This window comes from Rattus norvegicus, chromosome X (assembly GCF_021556685.1).
Source record: "Rattus norvegicus strain SHRSP/BbbUtx chromosome X, alternate assembly SHRSP_T2T, whole genome shotgun sequence".
NCBI classification, from domain to species: Eukaryota; Metazoa; Chordata; class Mammalia; order Rodentia; family Muridae; genus Rattus; species Rattus norvegicus.
Window position 1 is genome coordinate 51,183,487 of NC_141554.1, and position 23,262 is coordinate 51,206,748.

At 33.5% G+C, this 23,262-nt stretch overlaps 1 protein-coding gene across 1 annotated transcript in view; it reads right to left on the reverse strand.

Moving 5' to 3' along the window:
- Cfap47 (cilia and flagella associated protein 47) overlaps nucleotides 1–23,262 on the reverse strand; it is a 344,640-nt gene that overhangs the window by 91,147 nt on the left and 230,231 nt on the right. The window contains exons 41-49 of the mRNA XM_087600976.1: nucleotides 16,690–16,757; nucleotides 15,245–15,390; nucleotides 10,782–10,890; nucleotides 9,265–9,488; nucleotides 6,990–7,164; nucleotides 6,401–6,442; nucleotides 2,477–2,673; nucleotides 1,038–1,181; nucleotides 310–483 (exon numbers count right to left, since the gene is read on the reverse strand). Coding sequence (XP_087457102.1) covers nucleotides 310–483; nucleotides 1,038–1,181; nucleotides 2,477–2,673; nucleotides 6,401–6,442; nucleotides 6,990–7,164; nucleotides 9,265–9,488; nucleotides 10,782–10,890; nucleotides 15,245–15,390; nucleotides 16,690–16,757 — 1,279 coding nt within the window. The remainder of the gene's footprint in view (nucleotides 1–309; nucleotides 484–1,037; nucleotides 1,182–2,476; nucleotides 2,674–6,400; nucleotides 6,443–6,989; nucleotides 7,165–9,264; nucleotides 9,489–10,781; nucleotides 10,891–15,244; nucleotides 15,391–16,689; nucleotides 16,758–23,262) is intronic.

Sequence of the window (23,262 nt, forward strand, 5' to 3'; positions counted from 1 at the left end):
TTTAAGACTATAGCAAGCCCCTATATCAAACAAAGCAAAACAAAAAATAAATGCAAACAATTAACATAGTACGAAGAACAACAACAACAACAACAACAACAACAACAAACTTCTTTGATGCTAACCACATTTAGGAATTAAAATTAAATTCTGTAATTATTGGAAGAAGAGAAGATAGAATTACAATCAACTCTGTGTGTGCTTCACCCCATTATGTGACTTTTTAAAAAATTTCACATGGTTAATATATTTCATATAATTCAACGTATATGTATAGCAGGAAATATGTTCTTTTTAAAAAAGTCTTACCTTAAATGTCAGGAGACTTTTTGTATAATTAGGCACTATTATGGATTTATCTGTCACATTTCCCACTTTGCAGTCTATAACAATGTGGTCCAAGGCTGTGGGTTTTGTCCCAATCCCATCTATTTCAATGATGTGTGCCATGCCATCTACTTCATTTTGTAAAGTAAGTTTACCCTATGATAAACAAGATACTTTTAAGCTCTATAGCACTCAGCAGTCATAATTCAATGCTAAATAATACCTCTCAACTTATTCATATGGAATAACAAAAATAGCTTGTAAGAAAATGTTAGTCCCTGCAGTTTTCAGTTCATATAAAAATGGTTTTATTAAGAAAGAATCTACTAATGAAATGGTCTTTATATCTACCTACTCTCCGGAAATTATATATTATATATAAGCATTCTCATACCTAGCAATTATTTACACTTAGCACCTTATGAAAGAACTGTTGCTAAGGGAAAGTTTCATATGTAGCAGTTGACTTATTGACTTAGAACAATGATTTCATATCATCCATGTGTTCTGAAAATAACATGGATATAAATATTCATTAGCAGCATTATGAGTGTCATGATAAATATCAGAAGTTAAACATATTAGGCAAAACTATCAAATTTATTGAACATACAAGTGTTGGTAAACATATTATAATTAACTATATTAACTACTATCTAAACATTTGCTCATTTACGTATTAAAATGCAAGGAAGAATTCATGATAATACCATAATTTCACATTCCAAAATTGGTTTGAATGTCAAAGGATATTGTATAGTTTCACCAGGGGCAACATGTAAAATTGGAGGTCCATGAAACCACTCTCCTTCTATTTTAACTTGAAATTTCCAAAGTTTCTTTGATTCATTTTTCTGAAAAATGGAAAGGGTTAGACACATGTTAGAAAGATGATGCAAAATTATATGACATACTAATAACTGTTAAATCATTAAAAAATACAATTAATCTGCTCATGGTTATACAACTGTAACTCTAATACCTGGAAGCCCTAAGTGTACACATCCCTGGAGTTCCATAGTAGCCTGGGATCTACTGTTAAATTCTAGGTCAAAATGAGCTAAATAGTGAGACCTGGTTACAAAAACCAAAGAACTTGGAATATAGTTCAGCAGTAGAGTAAATGCTTGGCATGGAAAAGAATTAAATAAGATGGGATTGGGAGAAGTTTAGAATCAACCCAATTAAATGTAATGGAAATCATAGTATAAAAACAATCACCTATGCCTGTTAAGACTAATTTAATTATTTTTACAGAAGAATCATAATGAAGTGGTTAGAAAAAGCATTTGATAAAATACTTAACTTATTATGAATTATTCCAAGTATTACAAAGGAAAAATTTGGGAATGTGACATTTAAATGAAAAATTTGTGAAGAACAATTTTTAAAAATGTCAAGAATAACAAGACTACTCAGATTTTTTTTTATAAGTAATAACAAAGATTGCCTGATAGGTCTATCCAGGCATTATTTTAATCTGGAGAAAATAATTTGTTTGATTTACTGAAGATCAATTTATGCTAATTTATGACAAATGTCCACAATGTAACAATAGTAGTATCCCGAATGATATGATTGATTACTAATCAAGAAAAATAAAAGTTATTGTAACTGGTATATTTCTCGGATAGTAGGTGTTAAATATCTTATTAGAAGAGATTTGCTTGCATCAGTCTGACTGACTTGGGTTTAGTAATTAAAAGAGCAAAACTTAATTCATTGTTCTGAATATGGAAATTTCCCTATGTCTCATAGGGGAAAGAGTACCTCTGAACTCATCTTATTCACATGCTAAAATCAATAGGATTTCAAGTGGTGATCTAAGCATCTGTATCTCAGCATGGTGACTCCAGGAGGAAAAAATCTTTTATTAGGTACTTACTGAGCGGTTAAGGAAATCAGTCACATTTTAAGCAAATAGATCCAATACAAATAATGCTTGTGTTGTAGCTGAGAGGAAGAAACCCTGACATAATGGGAAACATAATTTCTTGTCTAAAATACAATTATAAATTTGCAGCTCTCCAGATAAGACCACACACACACACACACACACACACACACACACACACACACACACACACACACTGTGGCTAGAAACTTTAGTAAATTGTGAAAATATCAACAAAAAAGAATTCTTACTTACTATGGGGATATGCTGAGTAAGTGGTTCAAATGCTGGTGTTTTAAACAACAATTCAGCCTCTGGTTCTTCTTCATTTACTATACCTTCAATTACGTACACACGTACATCATGTCTTGATAACAACAAAATTTTACAAGGGTATCTTCCAGACCCAAGGGGAGCAAATCGTAGAGGAATTGAAACCGTTCCTTCTAAAGCTAGCAAAATAATTTAAAAGCAAAAATCATTTTACAAGGCCTAAACTTAATTTTGCTAATCGATGTTTATTTAATAATATTCTGTGAAAATGTATCTACTTAGATTAGGTATCTTTGACATTACATATGATCTATGTTTAATTAAAAAACTTATTTTTGAATGAGAGATGATATCTTCCATGGTTTCGTGGAAGAGGTATTCCATTCTAAAAAGTCAAAGAGCACTGACTGCTCTTCAAGAGGTCCTGAGTTCAAATCCCAGCAACCACACGGTGGCTCACAAACATCTGTAATGGGATCCAATGTCCTCTTCTGGTGTATCTGAAGATATCTACAGTGTACTCACTCACATTAAATAAATAAATCTTTAAAAAAACACATCCCAATATTGCTTTTAATTTACATTTTGGATGACAAGTCAGGGAAAGAGAAATGGGTATTTCTAGGGATTTTTAGTTTTCAATATCTAATTAATATACAATATTTAGTTGGTCAGAACTAGTGAAATGTCTTTGTTTCCCTTTAAGTGAGTGAATAAATGAAAAGGTTACATCAGTATTATTTGCCATGTTCTCTAACAAAAATAGCCCAAATACTTTTCAACATGAACATCTGATTTAAAACACCTAATGACTAATGATTAGCATTAAAGTGAAAATCAATGATATTATTAGGTCTATATTATAATCCAAATCATTAACTGCATGATTTAAAGAATAAAGTGTTAGACTCTTTGTCTTCCAAATTTAAAAAAATCATTGCATCAGTAGAATTAATGAAAATATTGGTTTTATTTTTAAAGATTAATTGAAGAAAACACTGTTTCTTTGCCTTATACAACGAAAATAGCAGGCTCATTGAAGTGTGTTTGTGGGTTTTGAGTGTGTGTGTGTATTTCCTTAGAAGTGATTTTTCCAAATATATTTGTAAGATTGTGCTACAATACAATCTGTTATTTAATTTTAGACATATATATCATCCAGTTGTACAAGGTACTCTAATCTCTGCATGTAACATTCAACTTCTCTCCATTGTCTCTTGCATACCAATATATGATTTCAGAGATCGCCTCTCAAAAATTATTTGTTTTCAGGACATAGTCTGTGCCTTCTTTGAAATGCATAGACAATAAAGAGAGATTTTTTTATGATATATGATTTTTAGTCCTTCAGTCAACACACACACATGCATGCATGCACGCAGGCACAGGGAGAGAGAGAGAGAGAGAGAGAGAATGAATAAAAGTCAAATGTTTAGACCTACATGGAGCCCAACTGCATTGATACTCCATGCTCACAAGGCATTATAACTTACAACTGAAAGAAATTCAATCTTTTTTACAATATTTTCATAAGATAATTTTTAGTTCTACTTTCATACTGGTTGACTTTAAGAATTGTAGAGCAAATAAGAATTGTCTACTATAAGGAATGCAGGTAGACAATTAATCTTGTGAGCTCATTTATCTACATGCATGAATATGAGAACCATTATTGTTCATGTTAGGGTTCAAAAAGTGAGTAAAACTAGTTATAACCCAAATATTTTATGCTATTACTTTCTCATATAAGTCTGAGTCCCGTACAAATATCTAAATAAGCTTGCACTTTCTAATTAAATCGTACATGGGAAGGAAGGCCGGGAACTTTTGATAACACATCAACTTTGTATTTTTTTCATTTTGACTTCTCATAACAAAGTTTCGTCACTATCATATATTAAAAAACAGCTCATTTATTTTAATTACTGTTAGACTAATTTAACAAAGTACACAAATAATTAGAATGAACTATTACCAAGCTAATAAACAACATCTTCATGATAACTTAAACTACATGAAAGATTACAAAATGTATGTTTAAATACCTGTCTAAATAGATTATGATAGACTGTCAATTGCATATACACCAATGATAAAGGTAAAACAAATATTAATAAACTTTTATAAAGTTCAAAAGATAAAGGTTTAGTCAAATTCTCTTGCATAAAATCATAAAGGTGAAATTGACTTACTAATCAAATTGAAAATGTTTTAAAATTATAAGAAAAAATGTTGCTTGAGTGACAATTCAGTAGACTACTTGTCTCTTAAATGCTCATGTATTTTATCTCAATTCTCCATAAAAAGGAACAAGAGGTGAACTGCAGTTCAATATGTGAGCACACATGTAAATAATTCCAAGACATAGAAGATCATGTACCAAGTCAGTCTGGCTGCACAAGGAGACCCTGTCTCACAAAAAGTAGAAGAAAATAAAAGAAACACAGTACATGCAGTACTGTATAAAATTATATATATATATATATATATATATATATATATATTTTTGGTTCTTTTTTTCGGAGCTGGGGACCGAACCCAGGGCCTTGTGCTTCCTAGGCAAGTGCTCTACCACTGAGCTAAATCCCCAACCCCATAAAATTATATTTAATTACACTTTTCTACTGGTGAACTTTGCCAGTTTACTCCAATACTTGAGTATGTACAGGGAAAATTTTGTTTAACATGTACCAATGTATGAGAGGGTAGTTTGAGAAAGGCCTATGACTTACTGAGGTTTTCCAAGTAGGAAATATATTTACCATTAGGTGGATGCAATGAGAAAAGCAATGGAAAATGGAAATAGATGAAGCTGATGTCAAAAAAAGGCAGTTCGACAATTACACAAAAGACTGAGAATTTCAAATTGAAGGGAACTGGACTACTAAGAACAAGGTTAGAGAGCATGACATTATTCTATTATGTATGTGGAAGGAGGAGAAATTCTGACAAGAAAAGGAAGATTTTTAGACAGGGAGTAGAATTTCATTCTTGCTATTGGGAAACAACAGTAAAGCAAAAAAAAGATGACTTCGTTCACAAGAAAGAGTCATGCTATGGAAGGCCTGCAGTCCACATATTCTGTATGAGGTTGTCTTCGCTTATGACAAAAGTCTGACGGGAAGTGAAATTTCAATCATCGGAATAAGAATCAACTTAGGGTATAAGAATAAGCATATCCACAATGGTGGATTGGGGAGAAGAGAAAGATTAGGAATTTTCTTTAATCATTCCACTAACAGTATAAGAAGAGAACTTTTATAAAGCATTAATAAAGATAATATAAGTAAAGATTTTGGAAAATAATTTTCTGAAGAAGCTGTGTCTGTAGCAAATATTTTACTGACTGCTTGACCTTGCTTAATTAGAGTATCGTCTTGGTTAAGGTACAATGTTAAAGGTTAAGAATCAAAATCATCTTGAAATGTTAGCCACTTTAATAGCCATTTGTTTTTAGTGTCTGCACTTGACCTAATATCCTTATGTCTATTAGGTAAAACACTTATAATGCACTGTAAAATTTAGCACATATAGCTACAACCATAAAGTGAAGAATCCGAGGGAAGATTTATATACTTTTCTGGAGCCTGCTTCCCTGAATCACCTGACCAATATACTTATGGAGTACATTAAATTTGTGATTTTCATAGTTGAGGAGGTTTAAGTGTTTATGTAATCCTTGTTATTGCAGAATACTCTTTCCTAGTTGTTTCAGAATTTCATTGATTAATTGACAGATTGATTCTTTTATTTATTCTCATTCATTCATTCACTCATTCATTCATTTGCTCATTCATTCATACATTTTACCAGAATATTTTGTGAGAAAATTTCCCTTCAAGTTTTCCATATGATCTGTTATTATTTATTGCCTTATTCAAGTTCTAATACTTAAATTCTTGTTACCTGCTTGGGTGCTTGGCAGTTGTTTCTGGAATGGTCGTTCTTCTAGGAATATAAATTGAACAAGAAATTTTTGAATTTATAATTTGTAACTATGCTTTTAGGATTAGAAATATTTTACAGTTAATAGAAAACCAGAGGAAACCAACAAGTGAGACTTTCTTAAATGACATTTACCAAAAATGTAACACATCACATATAAAACTAATGTTCTGGTACATTTGAAGTTAATACTAGTTAAGAGACTAGAGTCCTAGTATTGCCTAGCAAGTTGAAAGGAACAAAAACAAAAAATGAATATAAATTTCAGGAAAAAACATTTAGATACATGTTTACTATCTTATTAATAAAAATATTAATAAGATACAATATATACCTATTGATATTCATTTTAACCTAATTTATATATGTGACAATTACAGAATAAACATGCTTCAGAAAACCAATAGCAAATATATTACATAAATGATAAAGAACATTATTCTATCAAAGATATATTACCCATGAATAAACAGTGTTCACTTCTAGCATGTTCCTGCCTTTAAATATCTGTTATACTGCTAAGTATTCTAATCAAAATATCCTTGATTACCTGATAAAATTTGAGGTTTAAATTCAAGAGATTGCATGTGGAAAGCTGGAGGTTCTGGAATTTGAGGGATATAAATTCTCCTGGGTATATTGAAATGTGCAGGAAGGCTCAGTTCTGTTGTATATAAAATGGATTTAGGCTTCTTCAACTTTGACATATTAAAGAGCAAAAGGCACTGTAAGTAAACATTGATATTATATTATAATTTTCTGAAATTTGATCTCAAAAACATAAGAACATTATATGCTCAGTGAAACATTTGGGAGAAAATTACACACAAGTATAAACAAGCTTCTTTCGTTGGAGATGTTATCATAAAGCTGGGTAAAAGGTAGCACTAACCAATAAAAGTTACCAGTGATGTCACCTTTAAGAGTGGCCCTTGTTCATTTTTCTAATGCTTACAGTAATCAATAAATTCTGTTGCAAGGAAAACATTCCATTAATGAGCAATGAAATACAGCTTTACTTCTTGAATAGAAACCTATGTGCTTTCATATCTCTACATCAGATACTCACTTCATTTGCAGAACCTACCAAACCACTATCTTCTCTAATGATGATTTTTTCTTCTTCTTTCTTTTATTCTTTTCTTAAGTATATAAAAACAACTAGCTTTCAGGCCTTTTTGGATGCCCAGATCAAATCACATTCATATCAAGATGTTTTATTTTTTAAATTCAAATGACCAATACTCACAAAATGTGGGTTACAACACATTCTTATTGGCATCCTCCTCTAGACACAATACTGCCCTTATGAAAAATGGACAGTGGAGATCAAAGTAGCTTTCACAGTGTAAGTGAAGCAGGATACAAGAGACAATACTTACTTAAGAAAACATATCATGTGTTAGATATTAAGACAGACAACAAGTAAAATCTTTTATATGTTTAAGAACTTACAATTTTTTTTATTATTAACTTGAGCGTTTCTTATTTACATTTTGAGTGTTATTCCCTTTCCCGGTTTCCCGGAAGAACTTACAATTTGAAAGAAGAAATAAGAAATAAATAACATTTTCATATGAAACATGACTTTAAATGCAAATATAGGTACAAAGTCAACTGGCACCTAAAGGAAGAAAGCCCGCCATAGACAGATTCCGGTAATCATTCATAATACATAATTTTGACAATCTGTACTGAAAAAAATAAAGAAAATAAGGAAAGAGGTATCCTTGTGATATGCTGGTAGTTTGAAATGATTACTCATTTAAAATTTTATTGTGATAGCTGCATATAAAGCTCCCCAAATTCACTATGCAGTAAAAGTATTAGTTTTACTTAAAAGGAATCATCAATTTCTTGGAAATATTTGAGTTAATTTAATGAAGAGGCTGTCAAATGATTAGAATTTCATACTTTAGAGCTTATTAGAACTTTAAATTCACGTCATCTATAAAATATTATATATTTTTTCAAAATTTATAATAGCCTTTATTAATTCTAGGGCCTGAAAAGTAAACCATTTATAGAATGTGTACGTCAACTATTTAGTTTATCTTTATCTCTATTCTATCTATATCTATCACACACACATACACACACGTGTGTGTGTGTATGTGTGTGTGTGTGTGTGTGTGTGTGTATGAATATCTTCAACAAGGCTGAAAAAAATAATCCATTACATGTACAGAAATTGCAAATGAGAGATTCACTAGCATTTAATTAAGAATTCCTGAAATAATTGAGGAAAGGGTTCTATGACATCAAGTAAAAGGCAATGAAGGAAATTCAAAAGCCACAGGAGCACACATATGTCTAGGCTACTGAGAAAAATAAAAACAAAAATGTCTGCTCTGAGGGGTTCTGTGAATAAATAGACTCTATTGGAGGAATGAGATTATGGGATAAGATAGTACTGATTAGGAAGGTCATTCCTAGATCATCCTCAGGAAATTGGTTTTTATGTGTCAAAAGCTAGAATGGTCACAGTAGAGCTTCTTGAGTATTTTTATCTTTAAAAAATACACTTTTGTCTGCTTACTGAGAACAGACTATACATTATTTCAAGCCATAATAAGAGTCTATGCTAATATATTACTACTGATAATAGTAATAATAGCTATCACAAGCATGCAGGAACAGTCCATTAATTATTTAACAGGTATTTTACAGATTTATATCAATTTTGATACATTATCATTCTCACTATATTAAATATATAAAAATAGCAGCATGTGGAAGCTTAAGTAACCATCCTATAATTATACAACTGGGCATGATTACTTTTTTCCAAAAGCAAATGAATGGCATCATTTCTCTATTCCTACCTCAATCTTCGTTAGGCCTAGGAGGGCAACAGCTGCACGAATGGTACTGCTTTCCAGAGTACCAGCGATAGCCCTTCGTTCATATTCAAGATTTGACATCTGTTGCTGTGCTGCAAAAGCCAAAGCCTTTTCCTTGGCTTCATTAGTCAGTGGTACTTTAAGTTCTATATCAAGGATTTGATGGGGTTTGCAGGTCAAATAAAGAACTGGATCTTCCTTATATTCTGGGGAAAGTAAAATTATTCATGAATATAATGAACATTTATTGCCTTGGCATTGTTACCAAGCATGATTTGTGAGGTTAGAAACATAACAATGCAGTTTATTATGATGTTCATTAAGCAAATAAAATAAATGGATAGTACAATTCTATTAATTCTAAAAAAGAGATTCAAGAATAAGACATCAAAAATAACAAATGTTGTATTGGTAGTCTGTAAAAGAAGCTTTACTCCAACAGTGCTTTATCAAAAACATCAATATTCTCAAAACTTAGTATACTGTGATCCTGACAAAGTAGTAATAGTAATTCTAATAAGGACAAGATATAAAAGATTCTCACACGCAAAATACACTAAATCCTGTTATAGAATGAGGTCACCTTCTTCTATAATGATGTATGGAATGTGCCTATCCCTTTCACAAGAGAACAAAACCTAACAGTTATAGGATCATGCCAGTATATCTATAGGGATAAATATGATCTTAAAATTAAACAAACAAACAAACAATTCAAGACAACAATAGTGAAAAAACAAACATTCAAACTACCAAACACTAGATCTTTTTCTTACATAAGAAAATTCTTTTTACTATGAGGAAGAGACTTTTTTTTAAAAAATGTTATCATGAACTAAGAAATATAAGTTCTCCGCCAACCTGGTAAAACAAAACATTCAATCTTGTATCTGCTGGCAAGCCCCTTGATTTTTCAAAGTCAGTGCCTATTTATTTTTCTCAGCTTCTTTTCTTTCAAATCCAAACATATGGTTAAAAGTTCATATTCAGTTTCAGGTTTTATTTCCACAATTATTGGAATGCCTTACCATATACATTAGGGATAAGGTAGTGGAAATGGAAATAAACATTAAAATGATGCTTTTAAAGGCTAGGCAAAAAAGAAAACTTGGTTTATTAACAACCAAACTCTTTCAAGGCTAATGCTAGAAATCAACAATTTGACATAAAGATGTAAGTCTAGATTACGAAAAATAAATGAAGTTTTAAAAATGTAGTGATTTTCCAACAGAAATGGATAGGTTACTGAATAATATTTGGTATAGTAAATTCCAATATTATCTGAAGTCTAAAAACAGATTTTTAAAGAAGCCAATAATTATGTTTTTAATTGTCAAAATGGTGCTGTTTTATGGGTAAAAACATAATAAAGTTGGAAGAAGGCTTCTTAAAATACAACTGCATATTGGAGAAAAGTGGTATAAGAATGTCTGCATGACCATACAAGTAATAATCCAATCTGTCAATATAACAAATGGAACAAAACATGTATAATATACCTTCTAGAGAAATGCTGTAGTCAATTGGACTTGGAGGCTTCATTGGAAGGAAATTGGAAGGCAAGGGTATCAAACCTTTTCCTTCTATAATATATATCAAATCTCCGATCTAAAATATAAGCACATAATAATACTGAATTTTAAGTACTCATAAGAATATAAACCATATTCATGTTACAGTGTTTCTAAGGAACTTTCTTGCACACCTTTCTGAGCAAAATGTACAAATCATAAATCCAAAACTAAGCATAAATATAGATTTACACTAGCCTGTTGTAAAGATATGAAGGTTGACTAAGAGGATCCTCGAAATTCATTAAAAATATTCTTAAGAGGTGTTCTTACAATGACCATGCTAACAAGAAAGAATCTGTAACAACACAGCAACAATTACTTTATTTCTTCTACTTCTTCCTCTTAATTTTCTTCTTCTTATCATTATTGTTACTATTTATTAATATTCTATAACAATTCAAGAGCATGTGAATCTATGAGTCTATTTTAACGTAAATTTTTAAAAATGAATACCTAAAATATTTTGGGACACATTATTAGATAAGAAGTACAAACTGCTAAATAGATGAAGCAAAAATAAAAGTGGAAAACTTGTAAGAGCATCAACATGATATCCTGAGAAATTAATAGTGGTGAGCATGCTTGTATTTGTTTTTGCTCAGCAGCTATTAAACCTCAGGGAGACCAGGTCTCTGTGTTCCTTTTTCATTTTCTGTACAACTGATGTCTTTAGAAGCCAACATCATACATAAAACTAGTTGAAGAAAAAAAAGTGTCTTCTAATGACATATCAGAAAATGACAGTGGAGAAATAGTATTAGATCCTAATTCAAACAAAGAATTTCGGGGAGTCAGATTCTTCTGGTTCTTTAGGACCATAAGAGTGTCCTGCATCCACAAGCAAGCCTTCAGTGGCCCCAAAACAAAGCAACATGCAACTCTGCCAGACCAATTCGATCTAAGTTGGATCCACATGCCTTCCCAGTTGTTCTGCTTGGGACAGTCTGCAGATGTGAGTTGCACTGGGTCCTGAGCCCCTCTGTCTAGCTTTGGGCTAGTTCCTCAGTCTGGAGGAAACTTGAAGGACTCCAAGATTGTCCTGTCTCCTTCTAGAAACCTTCAAGAGCCCCAAGACTAACCAGCCTGGCACCCTGCTTCACTATTCATATACCAGTTGGATCTGCAGTTCAACTGGGATACAGCCTGCAGAGTAGAGTCTGACTGAGGCACAGGAGCACAGCAGGCTACCCTGACCTCAATTGTATGTTCCAGGGTGCAGCCCACCTTCCTGACATGTTCTCCTGTCATCAAGATCGTCAAGTCAACATCAGGGAAAATCAGATGCATAAAGGACACTTTAAAAACACAATCAACAAAACCCAGGGCAATGTGATACCACAAGAGCCCAGGAATGGTGCTATAACAAACTATGCATATCCTAATGAAACTGAAGCAGAAGAAGAAGATTTTAATCTAATCTTATTATTTAAAATTTTAACTAAAATACACAAAATGAAATGAATATGCACTCCTGAAAACACTGTTGGTAGAAATGTCTTTATAAGTTCAAAACATCCAAATAAATGATAAATTACTTTAGTATTTATCAGTTTTGAGTTAATAGGAAAGGGATTATCATATATTTAACAGGAACTGTAGCAAACTATTTGTGCTTGCTTGCATGTAATATCCACCTAAGAATATATTATATTTTTCAATATAATTAACATTATATTTGAATTAATAAATTCATAGAAAGCATAACTAAACAAATCCTTAAATTGTGGCATTGTTTCTAATAGGTAGCAATATATTACTAAGATTGTTTTATCACTGTATTTTCTCTGGCAAGGAAAAAATAATGGAAGGTGTGTTGTAATAAGTAGAGATGACAAAATAAGCTTGATTATATTTTAAGTAGTTTAGATTCAAACTATTTAATGAGATAATAGAAAATACTCTTGTACTCTACTTCAAAGAAGAACATTAAATTTCAAATTCTACTCTTGAAAGCTAACTTTCTATGTTTATAGTTTAAAGTTTTAAAAAATATTTTGAACATTGGTCCAATTAATAGAAAATGATAATTATAGCTATTTTCACATATTTTATATAAAAAGAGATGTAGTTGAATCCTAAAATGCTTTCTTTCCAGTGCTAAGAATGAAGCCCATGGCCTAATGCATGCTGTGTAAGCTCTCTATTACTGAGCTTTAATTCTATGAATGGAATAAGATAAAGCCAAGATAATCTGATAAAGCATTTTTTCCTCAGTGGCAATTTTATATGTAAAATTAAAGTATATTTTCACTATGTTAATCCTACCTATTCATGAACATGTGAGGTCTTTCCTTCTTCTGATATATTCTTCAATTTCTTTCTTCAGAAGCTTGAAGTTCTTATCATACAAATCTTTTACTTGCTTGGTTGGAGTTATACCAAGTTATTTTATACTATTCATGGCTATTATGAAGGGTTTTGTTTTCCTAATTTCTTTCTCTGCCCATTTATCATCTGTATAAAGGAAGGCTACTGATTTGTTTGAGTTAATTTTATATTCATCCCTGGTGCTGAGTTTGTTTATCAGCGGTAAGTATTCTCTGGTAGAATTTTGGGGTTCTCTTATACATACTAACATATCATCTGCAAATAATATGTTGATGTCTTCCTTTCCAATTTATATCCCCTTGAACTCCTTTTTTTGTCTAATGCCTCTATCTAGAACTTTCATCACTATACTGAATAGATAGGGAAAGAGTGGGAAGCCTTGTCTTGTCCTAATTTTAGTGGGATGTTTCAAGTTTTTCTCCCTTTAATTTGATGTTGGCTGCTGGCTTGCTTTACATTGCTTTTATTATGTTTAGTTATGTACCTTGAATCCAGGACTCCTCCAAGAGTTTTAGCAAGGAGGGGTTTTGGAATTTGTCAAAGGGTTTTTCAGTATTTAATGAGGTGATCATGTGATTTCTTTTCCATTTTTTTAATAGTGGATTATGTTGATGGACTTTTGTATATTGAGCCATTTCTGCATCACTGGAATGAAGCCTACTTAGCAGAGAATAAAGTAATGGTCAACCAAAAGTGGCGTAAATTGAAACCTACCCCATGGGCAAACAACAAACCCTGGCATTATTAATGATATTCAGTTATGCTTACAGACAAGAACCTAGCATAACTGTCCTCTAAGAAGCTCTATCCAGCAGCTCACTGAAAAAGACACAGATACCCACAGCTAAACATTGGACAGAGGTAGGCAACTCTTGTGGAAGCGTTGGGGAAAGGATTGAAGGCCCAGAAAGGGACAGGAACCCCACATGAGGACCAACAGAGGCAACTAGACTAAAATACTTGAGGTTCTCAGAGACTGAGCCACCAATCAAAGAACACACATGAACTTGAAAGAGGGTCAGGGCACATATGCAGTACACATACAGCTTAGTCTCCTTCTGCTCCCCCTCCCCCAACAACTGGAGAGGAGGCTCTCCTGAAAGCTGCAGCCTGACTGTGGTATCTACTCTCCAACAAGACTACTTTCTCTGGCTCAGTCTGATAGAGAATGTGCCTACCCTGACATAGACTTGATATTCCAGGGTGGAAGAATATGCCAGGGGGATCTAGTTTCTCAGAGGAAAAGGAGATGGGATAGGGGGAGTGTTTCTGTCAAGTGTGGACAAGAGGAGGGGAAGCATTTGATGTAAATAACTTATACCTCATAATTAATAGAATATAGTATTTTACACATGCAATAAATTCTACAGATACTAGGTAAATATTTTCTCCCAATTTATTTGAATAGTTAAATTTAGTTAACACACACACACACACAAACACACACACACACACACACACACAAACACACACAAATGTGTGTCTTACATATTCTGAGGATTCTCAATCCCCTCCCCTCCGAGATTATTATGTTATAGTCAGTCTCTCTCTCTGAGTAATTCTACCCTATCTTGTCCTCTTTTCTTGCTCCCCTAAATTGTTCTCTCCTTCGTTGATTTTAAGAAACAAGCTGCATGAATGCCAAAGGTAAAAAGAAATTAAGGTTCTATAAACAACTTGTGAAGTTGGAAGCACATCCTTCCTCAAATAAATCTGTGAAAAGATGCAAGTCTGAGTCAGTTCCTTCAGTGAATATTTGTGAATATTTAATAGACCATAAGTATAGGATTTAGCATGACAGGCCAGATATATGAAGAAATTGAGACAAAGCCAGTCATGGTAGTTCTACTTCCTTGGAACTTCCGTAAGCAGTCCCCATAAAATTTATTTACAAGTAGTGGGACTCTTACTATTATTCAGAAAAAGCTTATTTCCTTGGGATTTGAGGAGTAGAACATGAATATTTCCAGAGTTCCAGTTATTTCAATATTGCCTTAATGTTTACTTCATAAAAGAAGCAACCCATATGGAAGAAGCATGGTGTACAATTCTGTAATTACCTCTTTGTTGCTTAGGATGATGGCGCAATAGCGAATGTGCATGTCAAAGGGAAGATAGTAAACTTCCAGGCTTGAAGATGCTTTTGGTCCCAGGGAAAGTGTTTGTATTGAACAGAAGAATTCTCTGATGAAGTTAGACTTAATGGCTATAAAAATGTTATAGAGAGAGAGTTAATAAATTATTCAAACTATTATTTCATAAATAATTAACATTTTACGATGTATAAAATGTTGAAAACATTGAAACACAATGCAAAGGGTTTAATAAGAAACTACTGGTGATCTGATCTCAAGTTTGGTATAACAAAATATATACTTATACTCATCTATTAATTATTCCTTATAAATGAATTCACATAATAAAACATATTGGACAATTTGAGTTGAAAATGTCTATTATAACAACAAAAATGTATTCAGATTTTTTTCAGTAGTTTTAAAACATGTTGACAGAATCCTGGAAAGCTACTAGAATGCAGTGATATGCTAGATGAAGTAATGTTAGTACTCTGTGATAGACTTCAGCAGAACTGAAGTGCCATGGATTCTGATACAACGTAATCTAATATCTGCTTAATCCTTTCTCTTCAATCTTTTAAAACACAGTTATTATTTTTGAGAAGCATCAGATATACAGAGATCTGACTCATGAAATTATAAGGCAATAGCAGCATAGAAGACACTATGGGTAGTGTAGCATTAAACAAAAGATACATGAATAAAATAGCTTAGAAACATTCTATGTTTCAGCTTCTATTTGAAGGTAAGTGTTACATCTCATTATTTCTGTGATTGTAACATTTAGTTTTGTAGCTATGGTTAACTAGAACATTTCTACACTTGGTTTCCTGCCCATCATTCTACCCATCTTTTACAATATTTTTTGAAACATATTTGAAATTTTAATAGAGAATGGTTAAATACAATTTTCAAACATTAAGCTTTTCAGATATATAAGAATCATCTTCTGAAAGAAAAATTGGAGTTATTTGAAGCCTCCTTTATATAACTTTGCCTATTTTTTGAGACTTATATTAACTAAATAATACTAAGTGAAAAAATGTATTTTTATAATTTTAACATTAATAAGACCTGGAATTTAAGTAGGTTTAAAGAGTTCAATGAAATTCAAAAGCAACATGAAGACCATATATTTAAACATGTGCCCTATATGCTAATGGAAACAGACCAAGAAATAAAAGAAAAGGTCACAGAAGAATCGTCAAAAGTATACATAACAAAAAAAAGAAAGAAAGAAAAAAGAAAAAAGGCAGATACAAGTCATTCTGCATCTGGTCAGAAATCTCTAGGAGTCTCCATTCTATTATCATAAACACCCTAAATGAATATCTCAGTTGAGCTTTTTGTCACATGAACATCAGATTCAAGAATAAACAAAAACAAACAAACAAACAAAACCCGAAGCTTTTCAATGAAGTACTCACATGTTCTTAAGCCATTTTCAGCGTTGGAAGAACTGCGATCAGTAGCATAGTCATTACTCCTAATGCGACTGTCAGAAGAGGGAGAGAATATCTATTTTATAAAAGATTTTGTTATTTAATAATTGTCACCATCTATAATTTTAAACAAACTCAAAAATGAGAAAAGCACAAGTTAGAATTTTTTCCACTATTTTTTTGAAACGGCTGTATATCACTTGCTAGCCTGTGATCACTATATGAATCAAGATTACTTGGAACTCACAGAGATCTGTCTCTATCTGACTCCTCAGTGCTGGAATAAAAAATTGGCAAAGATATACAAATTAGAAAGGAAGAAGTCAAAATATCACTATTTGTAGATGATATGATAGTATACTTACGTGACCCCCAAAATTCCACCAGAGAATTCCTACAGCTGATAAACAAATTCAGCAAAGTGGCTAGATATAAAACTAACTCAAACAAATCAGTAACCTGCCTATACTCAAAGGAAAGACAAGCTGAAAAAGAAATTAGGGAAACGACACCCTTCACAGTAGCCACAAATAATATAAAGTATCTTGGTGTGACTCTAACCAAGCAAGTGAAAGATCTGTATGACAAGAACTTCAAATCTCTGAAGAAAGAAATTGAAGAAGATCTCAGAAAATGGAAAGATTGCCCATGCTCATGGATTGGCAGGATTAATATAGTAAAAATGGCCATCTCGCTGAAAGCAATCTATAGATTCAATGCAATCCCCATCAAAATTCCAACTCAGTTCTTCATAGGAGAAAGAGAAATTTACAAATTCATTTGGAAAAGCAAAAAATCCTGGATAGCAAAAACTATGCTCAACAATAAGAACTTCTGGGGAGAATCACCTTCCCTGACCTCAAGCTGCATTACAGAGCACTCCTCATAAAAAGTGTATGGTACTGGAAAAGAGACAGGCAGAAGTTCTTTCAATGGAATAGAAAGGAAGACCCAGAAATGAACCCACACATCTATAGTCACTTGATCTTTGACAAAGGAGCTAAAACCATCCAGTGGAAAAGGTACAGCATTTTCAATAAAATGGTGTTGATTATACTGGAGCTCAGCATGTAGAAGAATGCATTGGGGAAAATTTCCTGAACAAAACACCAAAGTTTTATGCTCTAAGATCAAGAATCAACAAATGGGACTTCATAAAACTGCAAAGATTCTGCAAGGCAAAGGACACTGTCAATAGCACAAAACGGCAACCAACAGATTGGGAAAGGTCTTTACCAATCCTACATCTGATAGAGGGCTAATATCTAATATATACAAAGAACTCAAGAAGTTAGACTCCAGAGACTCAAATAACCCTAATAAAAATGAGGTACAGAGCAAAACAAAGAACTCTCATTTGAGGAATACCAAATGGCTGAGAAGCATCTAAAGAAATGTTCAACATCCTTAGTCACCAGGAAAATGCAAAGCGAAACAACCCTAATATACCACCTCATACCAGTCAAAAAGGTTAAGATCAAAAACTCAGGTGACAGTAGATGTTGGAAAGGATGTGGAGAAATAGGACAATGCCAACCTCTGCTACATATGTGGCAAGTGTCGTGGGTCCCTCCACGTATACTCATTGATTAGTGGTTTTGTCCCTCGGAGTTCTGGTGGGGTCTGGTTGGTTCATATTTTTGTTGTTCTTATGGTGTATATAAACCTGAAATTTATATACGTTTTTGTTTGGGTATTCTATCCAAAGCAGATAATAAAAATGGCCATGGAGAAACATGAAAGTTGTCTCTTTCCCAAGGGCTATTTTTAAATTCAGATAAATTAGGATCTGTATATTGCTCATGAAAATGACAGGAAACATTGTGAATTTTAGAACCTCTATCATATTCTGATGAAAAAAGTATTACCCTGATTATTACAAAAATCTGGAAGTTATTTAGTTAACAATGTATAGGGAGTAAGATTCTATTATACTTAGAATAGAAATTCAGTGAAAAATACCACTCTTTTATAGTGCAGAGCCAAAAAATGTTATCTTGCCTGTCTTTTTGTTACTACTGACACCCTATCCTGTTTAAATTTTTGTAGAGATTTAAAGATGCTAGAGCTGTTTCATGAGGACATGTTGAAACCTTTCTAGTCTTAGGGTAGATAGCATCAAAAGACGATAAAGTGTTTATGAATTCTAGATCAAACAATATTTGATGCTAATTCATTAGTGAATGAGTTAGGGAATGGAAATTATTTTTGAAATATAGAGGAAAGGCATCCTATAATTTCTGGTACTGGCATAGACATTTTCTCAATCTGGAATGATCAAAATGTCATTTACTTGGTTATGTTCCGAGTTTGAAAATGAAGCTTTAAATCTTATACCCTATTTTGAGTGTTTGGAACAAGGGTTACCAAGATCATAATCAGTTTTTAAGATATTCCCTAAAGCAGATGTTCAAGATTTTATTTAAGCCAAACAGCCAACAATTTAGTTCATAAGTAGTTTTCAAATGAATCATGAGATGGTACATGAGCGACTCAGGTTTTGGGTACGTTTTATTCTCCATATATTTTTGCTTCTTTTTTTTTAAAGGTGTGTGCGTGTGCGTGTGTGTGTCTGTGTGTGTGTGTGTGTGTGTGTGTGTGTGTGTGTGTGTGTGTGTGTGTGTGTGTGTGTATCCATGGCCATATGAAAATTTAATGAGGACACAGCAGAAAGGCAATCATCTATAAACCTTGAAGTAAATGGTTACGAGATATCAAAACTCCTAGTGCCTTAATCATGGATTTTGCAGTTCCCAGAAAAGTAAGATATATATGTTAGTTGTTCATATGACATCTACCCAGGATCTTCTGGCTTTCATAGTCTGTGGTGAGAAGTCTGGTGGAGTTATGATAGGTCTGCCTTTATATGTTACTTGTATCCCTTACTGCTTCTAATACTCTCTCTTTGTTTTGTGCATTTAGTGTTTTGACTATTATGTAATGGGAGGATTTTTTTTTCTGGTCCAATCTATTTGGAGTTCTGTAGGCCCCTTGTATGTTTATGGGCATCTCTTTCTTTAGGTTAGGGAAGATTTCTTGTATGATTTTGTTGAAGATAATTACTGGCCCTTTAAATTGGGAGTCTTTACTTTCTTCTACACATACTATCCTTAGGTTTCATCTTCTTATTGAAGATCTTCTCATCCTGGATTTCCTGGATGTTTTGGATTAGGAGCTTTTTGTGTCTTACATTATCTTTGACGGCTATGTTCATGAAATGTTCAACATCCTTAGTCATCAGCAAAATGCAAATCAAAAAAACCCTGAGATTTCACCTCACCATAGTCAGAATGACTAAGATAAAAACTCAGGTGACAACATGTGCTCCCGAGGATGTGGAAAAGAGGAACACTCCTCCATTGTTGGCGGGATTGCAAACTGGTACAAACACTCTAGAAATCAGTCTGGAATTTCCTCAGAAAATTGTACATTGAACTACCTGAGGACCCAACTATACCACTCCTGGGCATATACCCAAAAGATGCTCCAACATACAACAAAAATACATGCTCCACTATGTTCATAGCAGCCTTATTTATAAGAGCCAGAAACTAGAAAGAACCTAGATGCTCTTCAACAGAGGAATGGATACAAAAAATTTGGTACATCTATACAATGGTGTACTACTCAGCTATCAAAAACATGAAATTCATAGGCAAATGGGTGGAACTAGAAAATATCATCCTGAGTGAGATAACACAATCACAAAAAATACACATGATATGCACTCACTGATAAGTGGATATGAGCTCAAAAGCTCGAATTACCCAAGATACAATCCACAGACCACATGAAACTGAAGAAAAAGGAGGACCAAAGTGCAGATGTTTCACTCCTTCTCAAAAGGGGGAACAAAAATATTCTCAGGAGGGGTTATGGAGGCAAAGTTTACAGCAGAGACCAAAGGAACAGCCATTCAGAGCCTGCCCTACATGGGTACATGTTGTTGTAAAAATATAATAAATTAACAAAATATGGTTGTCTTTTACCCTTCTAGGTCCAGCACCACAGTGCCCCAAGATATCTTGGTGGAAACACATCCCAACTACTCAGCGGCCCAGTGACTCAGCCGCTGCACACTTTCCTATATTCAAACTGTCACATAAAAGGACACACAACACAATAATGTTTGACCCAATTAGCAAGATATAATTGCCCCCCTAAACATACAAAGCCCAATACATATCCATCTTTAACAACATTAATAACCTGTAAATACACGGAGCAGAATCTTAATGTCACCTGCCATGGCTTCTTGCCCTCTCCTGTCTCTTCTCCTTTTTTCCTTTTCAGGCTCCTCCTCTTCCTTCAAACTCTTCCCCTGCCCATCCTTCCTTCTCATCCAATGACAGGCCTCCTTCTATCCTGTTACTGCCCTTACCTGTATTTTACAATTTAAATGGGGAGAAGGTTCTGGTAAAATCCCCTGAGTCCTGAGTATGTGACTAGGCAGCTGTCCATGGGGTCGTGGAAAAAGCATCAAAATACAGATAACTCCAGGGCAACCCACAACAGGTACACAGCCTGTTTATATACAGCCACCAAAAACTACAAAAGATTGATGAAGCTAAGAAGTGCTTGCTGACAGGAGCCTGATTGATATAGCTGTCTCCTGAGAGGCACAGCCAAAGCATGTCAAATACAGAGGCAAATGGTAGCAGCAAACCTTTGAACTGAGAATGGGATCCCTGTTGGAGGAATTAAAGAAAGAATTCAAAGAGCTGAAGGGGCTTGCAACCCCATAAGAACAACAACAACAAAAATGTTATTTGTATAATCCATCCAATCTATGGTATATTTGGTATAAGTACCATAATGCACTAAAACATTCATCCAACTCTAAATGTTCCTAAATATTTAGTGTAACAGATATTTATAATCATGTTTTCCTAGAACTTAGCTTTTTTTTTTAATAAAAGCAATAATTAGGGTCTAAAAATATTTCTAACAAAGTCTTCATTTATGTGGCTAATCTGAGCCCAACTATTTTATGATATAGTGATAACTGATGAGGGTTATAATGAAACTTCCAGTCTCCAATAGAATGTACTCTATGAGGAATAATTATAAAGCAGAATGTTAAACACTTAGAATCCTTTTACGCCTTAATACATATGTATGTTTGCTGCTCATACAGTCCATGGGTAAAACAAATTCCTTTCCTAGATATAACTATTACTCCTCTAATTTCTTCTTCTTTTTAATTTTATGCAGTCTTTATGGGAACACGGGCCAGAAATATTTGCCATCATTTCAATTATTATTTATTTCAGACACCAACTTCTATGTAATAAGAAAAACATCCAGTGTATGCCAGAAGTTTTCCAATAAACTATTTCTGTATAAACAAGCAGATCACATGGTATGTTTTAAAATAAGATACAAGAATGAGGGTATTTTATTCTGTAAAAATGTTTCACTGATACAGATTTTTTGTGGTCTTCTCTACTTGATGGTTGTCTCCTTTAAAGTCATAAATCTAACCGACTTATTCATTTCTTAATTACTGACAGCACTTCTTGAAGTGCCACTTCAGTATAAAAAAATCTGTTGAACGTGTAAATAACTCAGTATCTCTTCAAGAAAATAGCAAATCATATCACTTCAAGAAATACCTGAAAATGTGCTCATTTCTTAGCAGAGCCATTACATCAATAAATTTCAAATTTTACCTAAAGTGTCACATTTCTATACTAATCCCTATTGGATAATTCTTTTGGATTTAATTAACAGTCAGAACTTCTTAGGGCTAGAGAGATGGCTCAGATTTATTGTTGATACTCAAAAAGACAAGAGTTCATTTCCCAGCTTTCAGTTGCTTATACTTTTGGCTCCAGGCTAATCCAATGCCTTGCTTTTGCCACTCTGGGAACCTGAAAAGTTGTAAACACACACACACACACACACACACACACACACACACACACACAAACACACACGTTCAGACACACTCATGCACACATGCACACACTAAAAATTACTTTAAAAATTAAAGGAACATAGTTTTTATCTTTATTAACTTGAGTATTTCTTATTTACATTTCGGTTGTTATTCCCCTTCCCAGTATCCAGGCCAACATCCCCCTAACCCCTCCACCTCCCCTTCTATATGGGCTTCCCCTCTCCATCCTCCCCCCATTACCACCCTCCTCCCAACAATCAGTTCACTGAGGGTTCAGTCTTGGCAGGACCAAGGGCTTCCCCTTCCACTGGTGACCTTACCAGGCTATTCATTGCTACCTATGAGGTTGTAGCCCAGGGTTAGTCCATGTATAGTCTTTGGGTAGTGGCTTAGTCCCTGGAAGCTCTGGTTGCTTGGCATTGTTGTTCATAAGGGGTCTTGAGACCCTTCTTTCTCTTTCAGTCCGTTCTCTGATTCCTTCAACGGGGGTCCCGTTCTCAGTTCAGTGGTTTGCTACTGGCATTCACCTATGTATTTGCTGTACTCTGGGTGTGTCTCTCAGGAGAGATTTACATCTCATTCCTGTCAGCCTGTACTTCTTTGCTTCATCCATCTTATCTAGTTTGGTGGCAGTATATGTATGGGGCACATGTGGG